This window comes from Podarcis erhardii, assembly GCF_964252035.2.
Source record: "Podarcis erhardii genome assembly, chromosome: 1".
Lineage (NCBI taxonomy): Eukaryota > Metazoa > Chordata > Lepidosauria > Squamata > Lacertidae > Podarcis > Podarcis erhardii.
The window spans coordinates 33,031,291-33,041,012 of record NC_138497.1 but is presented as its reverse complement, the minus strand read 5'-3'; the positions used below and the strand labels follow the sequence as shown (position 1 = coordinate 33,041,012).

At 48.8% G+C, this 9,722-nt stretch overlaps 1 protein-coding gene across 1 annotated transcript; it reads left to right on the top strand.

Annotated features, from left to right (window-relative positions):
• The first annotated feature begins 7,153 nt into the window (after positions 1-7,153).
• SSTR1 (somatostatin receptor 1) lies at positions 7,154-8,431 on the top strand. The gene has a single exon (XM_081864662.1). The coding sequence runs from the start codon at positions 7,189-7,191 to the stop codon at positions 8,299-8,301; it is 1,113 nt and encodes a 370-aa protein (XP_081720788.1). The 5' UTR covers positions 7,154-7,188; the 3' UTR covers positions 8,302-8,431.
• The last annotated feature ends 1,291 nt before the right edge of the window (positions 8,432-9,722 follow it).

The following is a 9,722-nucleotide window of genomic DNA, read 5'->3' as shown; positions in this document are numbered from 1 at the left end:
TATGAACAATTCATGCTTCCTCATTTTGGTATTTTAAGCTAAGTGTGCTGTTGTCACAGAGAGTGTCCTGAAAGCATGTCTTGAGACTAAGGGCTGAATTAGATGATCGAGGCCTGCCCCATTCTCCAGGCCTGCCCCATTGCAAGGTCTGATTTTATTGAAAAGTGGGTGGGTGAGAATAGCTGGACTTACCCTGGTCTAACAGCTTACTTAACTGCAGCCTCTTCCTCATTTCCCCCCCTCCCAACCAAGCTTAATTCCTGTATCACAGCACAACTGAAGAGGTAAGTGCCTGGGGGCCACTGCAGGGAAGGAAGCAGGTTACCAGATTTTTTTCAATGAATCTGGGGACTCTTTTCAACTTCAGTTGAAGGGGATGGATTTTGTCAGGGGACTGATTTGTAAATCCGGGGACCATCCCTGGCAAACGGGGACATCTGGTAACCTTAAGCTAGCTGCTCCGGCACCCAGAGCGGCACATATGCTGTGCACTCTGGGGTGGGGCTAGCTGTGCCAGGGGGTGGCACACCCCCTCTCAGGGATGACACCCGGGGCGGACTGCACCTACCGCACCCGCTTTCTCCACCAGTGGAAGGAAGATACTGTAGGGGGAGACATTAGCAACCCTACCAGCATGCCTCTCTTCCTTTATATGTTAGAAAGGCACACACATCTTTTATACATTATTGAGCAGACATAGATTTAAACAAACAGGTATTCTCTGTAATGTCCAGTTTGGCCTGCAACTGAGGCAAAACTTCAATTGCAAGGAAGGCATAGTAACTACTGGAGCACTGATAGCATTAGAACCTTGATGTGGTTTTGGAACATAAGGTGCTACTGTGGGGCTTGCAGCCAAAATCACAAATGCATGCTTTGCTAGACAAGCACAGGGCTAGTACACATAGAGTTATTGAACTTCCTAGATAGAACCCCCTGTGTGTAGTCACTTCCTTTGTCTCCTCTGGGTGAGAACTCTGTGACAAAGGAGGCAATCGTTTATATTTCCTTCTGTCTATGAGACTTTCTTTTCTACCATGCCTTCAAGCTGAGCAGAACTGTATAGCTGAGGTTCCATGTTAACTAAGACTACCAACTTTTGTTTTACTGTAACTTAGACATACTACTTTTGCTGTATGTGCTGCCTGCATTTAAATGTAAGTAAAACCTTTTTCTGTTTATTTTACTAAAAACGTGTGGATCATTCTCTGCAACAGGGGTGAAGAGGGGGAGGTCTGCAGACCACTAGTTTGAAGGGGATAAAAAGGTGTCATTGCCTAATTTTGTATTTCTCCCACACACCTGGGATAGGAGGCTTATATCTAAATCTAAATTTAACCCTCAATCCATCTCCCACAGTTACAACTAGGGTTTGCCGTAGAAGGAGTGTAAAATCTTCTGCCTTCTTCTTGTATGCATCACAGGAAAACAAAGCCTGTTTTCTACATCATCTATCTTCAGAAAAAGTGACTTTGTTTCCAGTCCACCCAGCAGATATTACTCAGTAATAATTTAATTCAAAAAGTTGTTGTTAAGCATAGCACTCATTCTACTAAATAAATTGTTTGATCCCACTAGAAGGAATATTGTATCAGTCATTAAATTTCATAGCATAGTTCTAATTAATTAAATAACATTAAGTCACTAAAGAAAACATGAGAGAGGGACCGTGGATTTTATATATATATAGCTCACACACTTTATTTTAGGGTCTTTATTAATTACTTGCATTGGCAAACTGAAATTCAAGCTTTTGGTTTTTTAAAAAAATCCAGTGTCAATTCTTGAACAGTTCTTTTACATCTCAAAAGAAGAAACCTGGAATACACGACTGGCTTAAACAATCATTTTTACCATATGGGCTCTGGTGTGGTGATTCATCAACTGCAGAAGGAAATAATGATCATGGAAGCATAATTTGATATGAAAAGTTTCCAAGAAAGGAAGCACCAGGGTATCTCTAGATGTCAGGAGGTGTAAAGAGAATGGGTGGGAGGATAAAAAATTGAAATGATAGCTTTACAGTACAGTCTGCTTGGTTAGCATGAACTGCAGAGCAAGTCGTGTTTTCTTTTTTTCATGCAGCACTGCCTAGTAAATTGGATGTTTATGCTTGGGTAATTGTGCAATACATTATTTAAGAAGGCTTCCTATAATAGTTTAAAAGAAAGGGGGAAAGTCTGTGTAAATATCACATAAGCAAATTGTCTAATAAGAAATGGGCTTTCTCATGGTCTTCTGCATTTCAACCAGAGGAAGGGGGTGAGTTTAAAGCATAATATCCTAATATTCTTTCCATACATAACAGCTGGAAAAGATACCCTTGCAGAGTTTCTGTAGAGGAGTGATATTGCAACTTTATACTCCTTTAAAATGGCATCAACAGTCGCAACTTTACATATCCCAGTACACTATTACCTAGCATCAGAGTGTTGGAGAGAATGGAACAAACCTTGGATTAGTTAAGAAAAATCACTTTGGTTCTTCAGATTTTTATTTTTTTTAAGGACAGAAGAACTTGTGAGATTTCTGAGTTAATTTCAGGAAATCCTGGAAGAGCTCATTCATCTCTGCTGAAGTTCTTACAAGGTTTGGAATACCAAGAAAGCTTTAATGCATAATTACCTGGCCCAGTTTGTAATGGTTCTGCTGTATTCTGAACTAAGTACCAGAGAACAATTGAGATCTTCTCCAGCTTGGAATGTACAATGAAGTTCTGAGCATTGCCAGCATGCAACACCCAGAGGCAGCCAGCTACCTTATAGCTAGCTACATGTACAAAAGGCTAACTGATAACTGTGGATACATGGCCAATTAACCTTTTGTTTGTTGAGTATCTCAATGGTTCCTTGCAAATGTATATGTTAGTATTGTCACTCATGCTGTCATAAAATCTTCTCTTTCCCCATTTCCCTCCCTATTGGGAGGGGTTGGCTGAATTTCCAGGCAGCTCTCCACCATACAGTGGTACCTCGGGTTAAGAACTTAATTCGTTCTGGAGGTCCGTTCGTAACCTGAAACTGTTCTTAACCTGAAGCACCACTTTAGCTAATGGGGCCTCCCGCTGCCCCCGCGCCACCGGAGCACAATTTCTGTTCTCATCCTGAAGCAAAGTTCTTAACCCGAGCTACTATTTCTGGGTTAGCGGAGTCTGTAGCCTGAAGCGTATGTAACCTGAAGTGTATGTAACCCGAGGTACCACTGTAATTTGTTCTGGGAATGGCAACTCCCAGGAGACAATATGATAAAGCACATGTACACAGCACTATTAGACCACATATGCCAAGATTATGAGCCACGAGAGAACTCTCAGAAAACGGATGTACCGGTATTCCTGTCTGCCAGCCGCCAAACACTTGCATGGAAAAAGCTTGTAATTTCCAAGCTCATATTAGATAAACTTAAGGGAGGTTTGCCTGCCTCTAAAGATCACCAGCTAAATAACATGAGTGGTATTTGAACCTATTTCATCAGTCTGAGTCCAGCACTCTCCTTTTCTATTCCAATTTACCATGGTGAAAAACTTCACTGATAATGTTAATAGCGTGAACCAGTCATTTAACCAACCTAAATTTTTTCTCTTTTCAATGTGCCACGCAGCTTCTTCTAGCCCATAATCACAGTATTTGTCTGTAACTGGCAGGGTAACTCTCATCACCCCATTGAAACAGCCTGTGTGTAGCTTGGTAGTACTCCTGAATGCCGCTTTGCTCTTCGAGACGCTAGTGGCTGCAGTAGGTACAGATGCTTTTAATCAATTATCAATTTTATATAGAACATAATTATATCAATTATATACTAGCTCTGCTGTTTCCTAGAGTAACAGTTCCTGTCTATGGAAACCACTGTCACCGCCAGCGGGTTGCCATATGTCTTCTTGTTCTGGGACACATCCTCTTTTTCATGGAGAGTTGTCATAGCGATCCAACAGAAGTTGGCAAATGTGTCCTCTTTTTTGCTCTTCAAAATAAGGCAACCCTACAGGCTCTGATCTTTCATTTTGTAAAGTAAGACTCTAGTCAACCTAGAAGGAATGTTCTACAGCAAATGTGCAGGTACCCTTCTAGTCATTTTTTGTGTGAAATGAGCCTAAATCCTAAACTGCTACTGTTTCACTATGTCCTTTAGTGCACCTTTCTTGCTTCTGTATTATTTTCTCTGCTGTATGTCCTTCCGTTTTCCCTAGCAACCAGGATGCATCTTTCCCGTGGTGGGTTCAGTCTGAGATCAGGTAGTCCCTAGAAGTTATTTTCTGCAAATACTACTACACAGAAAGCGTGGGTGGATGCAGGAGCTAAATAATTCATTAAGAATTATCTGTATGGTTATCTTACAGTATAGTACATCTGATGTCCTTTTAAATGTGTTGTGGATGGAGGGGCTTATTGGTTTGTTTCTGCTGGTATTTTGTCTTTTTATATTGTAATTTTGTGTTGTGGACTGCCTTGAGATCTATGGGAATAGGGTGGTATACCTACCTACCTACCTACCTACCAACCAAACAAACAAACAAACAAACAAACAAACAAAGGTATACATGTCTACTTAGAAGTAAGTCTCTTTGTGTTGAATGGGGCTTACTCCTCGATAAGTGGGAACAGGATGGCAGCAAAGGCATTGGTATAGGATTGGCAGTGGGGGGGGGACAGAGTTTTGGTGTCTTTAACAGTGGTGTGGCAGGCAGAAATTCAACATGTTTAGCCTTTCCTGGTATGGAAATACGATTATGAAAAGATGCACAGGATCCACCCATTTGCTGCTCTGTTTTCTTTGTTTTGCTGCCTGTCAGCAGAGGTGGGCTTTGGGAGTACGGTGCCCTAAGCAAGGACAAAATTTTTGGGGGGCCCCCCATAAATATTTCTTATTTTCATGTCCTCCTCCATCTCGCCTTCTATCCTGCATGCCCTTGGCATGGAATAGGTAGTGGGAAGCTACTTGAGAGGCTTTTAAAAATGTGTGTGTTGGGCTATAACCATTCTGAAGTTATAGAGAGTGTCTTAAAGAAATCATGTTTAATTACCTAAGACATCCCTGCCAAAGCAGTTTTGTAAAACTTGCTTGTTAGTACACATTTTAAAAAATGATTCAGTCTATTTGTAGTCACAAAGGGAAAATATTTCTCGAGTGACGTGGATATCTATATGCCTGATGATGCTAAAATGCATAAGCAGGGGTTTACAAACTTTTTATGCCAGAGGATTCGGCTATTACGCTTGTTGCCAGAGCATGAATAGGATCTCTTAACGGGCATTGATGTGATATTTATAGCAGTAGTAGGGAAGGAAGGCTATGTATGTGTATTCCCAGTGTGACGTGTTGTAATTTTGTAATTTCATGAGTGTGTTTGCCTATCCCTATAGATGTCCACAGATGTTTGTATATGGAGACAGGACTTGGTGCAATAGTGTATGCAGCAGCTGGAAGCTATAGGTGCAAGTTAACATAAGGATCACTGTGAGCGAAGATGGGTTAAGGTGCTTCTGCAGTTGCTGTTTTTTATGGTGACGATACAAGCGGCAAACGAGCTGCAACTGTACAGCAGGCAGATTGTGAAGCACAACATCCCCACCGAGCCCGACTGCTGCGCTGCCCATAAAGTAAGCATGGAAGCAGCTGCTACCACTTCCCCTCAATTGTTCAAGGCTTTCTCTCAGTAGCCACCGCTACCCGGAGGGAGAGGGCTAACAGTGACTCCATGCTCTTGCCTGTTCTCTCCCCCTGGGGGAAGGTAGCCAGGCAGAGGAAACGTCATTTCTGCTCATCTCTCACCTGCTCTCTTGCAAGCAGCTCCAGCCAGTGTGACTTTGCCATTTACACTTCCTCAGACAAGTGTGCTGCAGCAATGCTTCAAGGAGCAGTTGCTGTTTGCTCACATGTGCTAATAATAATAATAATAATAATAATAATAATAATAATAATGTAATTTATTATTCATACCCCGCCCATCTGGCTGGGCTTCCCCGGTCACTCTGAGCGGCTTCCAAAAAAATATTAAAATACTGTAATACATCTCTCTGTGTGTTTGTGAGTTTGGATCCAGCAACTGGGATTGGGCCCACAGTTTGGACTGACTGCAAGGAGGTGGAGGTGTGGTGGAGGTGGGTTAAGTCCCCCCAAGCATGTTGCTGGGGCCCCACAAAATCTGGAGCCAACCAGATTAGACAGGAGGCTGGGGCACATTTGGGGTTGAAGGAGGAAGCATGTGGTGGAAGGCAGAGAAGTGAAATGGTCTAGGTTACAATGAGGTAATCGCTTGTAGGGAAAGGTGGGGATGTGAGAGGGGTAGCTCCGAATTTAGGGCGCTGCTGGCAGTTCCCCAGCTGCGGGGTGCAAAATTGAGAAGATCCATCAGCGAGCAGATCCATTTGGGGGCGCCAAATTTTGGCATCGCACGGGGCGCCATGCTAGGAAGATCACCAAAGTCCTTCCCTATTTGGGGAGGGGGGTGTCGGCTGTCGGAATACAAATCGGCACAAAACATCTGGATCGGCCAAGGCTGCGCTAGAATGTCCGCTCTGAGGGAGGTGGCGCTGAGAAGATAAGGAGAGGACGAAATAAATGGGGGGGGGGCTCGAAGGTGAGCGCGCCTGTGCCCTCCTGGGCTTCCAACTTGTGGCTTTTCCCGGCGAGGAAGAAGAGGAGGCTGAAGCGGCACCACAAGAACCCGGGTCGGGTTCCCACTTACCACTGAGGAATCCCGCTCGCCCTCCTTGACTCCTCCGACTACTGACTGCCTGAGGCGAGCGGGAGAGCGCCTGGCCCTCCGGAGCAGCTTGGCGGGAAGTGGAGGCGAGAGAGCGAGAGCAAGGAGAGAGGCGCGCCGGCGCCGCCTCCCGCTCGGTTCCCCGCCTCCCCTTCCCTCCCCTTCGTCGGCTCTGACGCGCCTCCTGCCGCCTATTAATCAACCCTCCGAGCCGGCAGGCTGCAATTAATGCCAATCGGACTCACGGCGGCGCCCGGCTCCCTCTTCTCCTGCTTCTGGACGGCTCTTTCCCGCGCCGCTCCTCAGATGCTGCCAAGCTGCGTGAGGAGGAGGAGAAGCAGCAGCAGCAGCGCAGCGGCAGCCGGAGGAGAATGCTGACGCCCTCCTGCCGCCGGCTGGCCCGGGCGCGGGCGGCGCTGTGAGCCCGGGCCGACGGGGCGGAGAATGGCCCCTGCGCCCGGCTCCTGGCGGGCGCTGCTGGAGGCATGGACCCGGCGGCGGGCGCCAGGAACTCCTCGGGCGCCGCCAACGGCACGGTGAGCGGCGGCGGCGGCGGCGGCAGCGGCGGGAGCGAGTCTCAAGGCAGCAGCGCCATCCTGATCTCCTTCATCTACTCGGTGGTGTGCCTGGTGGGTCTGTGCGGCAACTCCATGGTGATCTACGTGATCCTGCGCTACGCCAAGATGAAGACGGCCACCAACATCTACATCCTCAACTTGGCCATCGCCGACGAGCTGCTGATGCTGAGCGTGCCCTTCCTGGTCACGTCGACGCTGCTGCACCACTGGCCCTTCGGCTCGCTGCTGTGCCGCCTGGTGCTCAGCGTGGACGCCGTCAACATGTTCACCAGCATCTACTGCCTGACGGTGCTCAGCGTCGACCGCTACATCGCCGTGGTGCACCCCATCAAGGCGTCGCGCTACCGCCGGCCCACCGTGGCCAAGATGGTCAACCTGGCCGTGTGGGGCCTGGCCATCGTCATCATCCTGCCCATCATCATCTTCTCCAAGACCGAAGCCAACACGGACGGCACGGTGGCCTGCAACATGATGATGCCCGAGCCCAAGCAGAAGTGGCTGGTGGTCTTCGTGGTGTACACGTTCCTCATGGGCTTCCTCTTGCCCGTGGTGGCCATCAGCCTGTGCTACATCCTCATCATCGCTAAAATGCGCATGGTGGCGCTCAAGGCCGGCTGGCAGCAGCGCAAACGCTCCGAGAGGAAGATCACGCTGATGGTCATGATGGTCGTCATGGTCTTCGTCATCTGCTGGATGCCTTTCTACGTCGTGCAGCTGGTCAACCTGTTCGTGGAGCCCGACGACGCCACCATCAGCCAGCTGTCGGTCATCCTGGGCTACGCCAACAGCTGCGCCAACCCCATCCTCTACGGCTTCCTCTCGGACAACTTCAAGCGCTCCTTCCAGAGGCTGCTGTGCCTCAGCTGGATGGACAACGCCGCCGAGGAGCCCGTCGACTACTACGCCACCGCCCTCAAGAGCAGGGCGTACAGCATCGAGGACTTCCCCCAGGACAACTTCGGGGAGTCCGGAGGCATGTACAGGAACGGGACGTGCACCTCCAGGATTACAACCCTCTGAGGACAGGCCTCGCCGCTCTCCCCCACCAGGAGAGGAAGGCCGGATCCGGGGAGGGGACGGGGGGCGAGAAGAGGGGGCCAATGGGTCAGTGCAACCCCCAGGAGGTTGGTGGCTCGAGCCCACCCAGGGACGACAGGAGTCCTGCGTTGCAGGGGTTGGACTAGATGAGCCCGGGGGTCCCGTCCAACTCTGCATATGATGTAGCTAGAGAGAGCAGCCCTGCACTAGTTGCCCATCAAATGGGGGGAATATGTGCGCGCGCGTCCTTTCTGCTCAGTTGAACCCGGGCACCCCTTCCCTCTTACCTGCAGTTGCTTTGGACACCCTCGTCGATCAATCCACAGCTCGCCCAGCAAGACTTTGATTCCTACCACCACCACCACCTCCCCAGCGCTGCGCTTTGGGTACCAGGCCATTGAGTGTGGGTCGGTTTGTGGGTCGCTTGTGATATCCTTCCTTCCTTCCTTCCTTCCTTCCTTCCTTCCTTCCTTCCTTTCTTTCTTTCTTTCTTTCTTTCTTTCTGCCCCCACCCCCCTCCCGAGTTGCTCATTTTGTCCACGTCACTTCTGCTCTACTTGCTTGTGGCAGATCACAAGCTGAGGTCCGTTGCGTTCAAGGCCCCCTGGGAAGAGGAGACGTGGCTTTTTGTCAACCAAATCGAGACCTAGCTTGTCTTTATTTGTTGAAGCGGCGTTTGCTTACTAAGAGAGAGGGATGGAGGGGGAGAGGTGCTGGGACTCCAAGTTAGCCCTCTAATTTAGAGGACCCAACCAATAAACACAGGTGTGGGTGTGGGTGTAATTTCTCACTTCTGAGGCTGGAAAGCACTCTTAACATGCTCAGAGGGCGCTCGCATAGACTGACCAGAGGGGCATTAAACGAGCCTTGCTTCGAATTAAGCCCTGTTTGCCTCAAACCCCTCCAAGTCTTAGAAATCCTGTTTGGCAAAGCGAGCGCACAACCAGGCGCGCGCCTCGAGCGCTTTTCTCTTCTCCCGAGAGGCGGAGGAAGCCAAGAGCTTCCCAAACGCAGGAGGCAAGCGACCCCTTTGCAAGAAAACAGTCCTTGGGGCAGCATAGATCTTCGATCTGTCTGTCTGGAGGCAGCTCCGGGGAAATGCGAAGCTCAATACGATGTCGCTTCCCCACACCCCGCCCCTGGACACGAAATTTCTGTTTGGCATTCAGCGGCGCTCAAGGGGAAACGGCAATGCGTTTGGAAAGGGAAAGGAAACCGGCCTGCTGGAAAGCCAGGCGATTATGTCGTTATCTCGCGGCAACAGCAGGCTGCTGATAAGAGCGAGATAAATAGCTTTCCCTGCACCCACCCGCACCTTCCTCCGTGACAGTCGAGAGCCCGGGCGCTGGGCGCTCCCAGCGATGTTTGATCTGGGAAGCGTAGCGCTGTGTGGGTACATATCA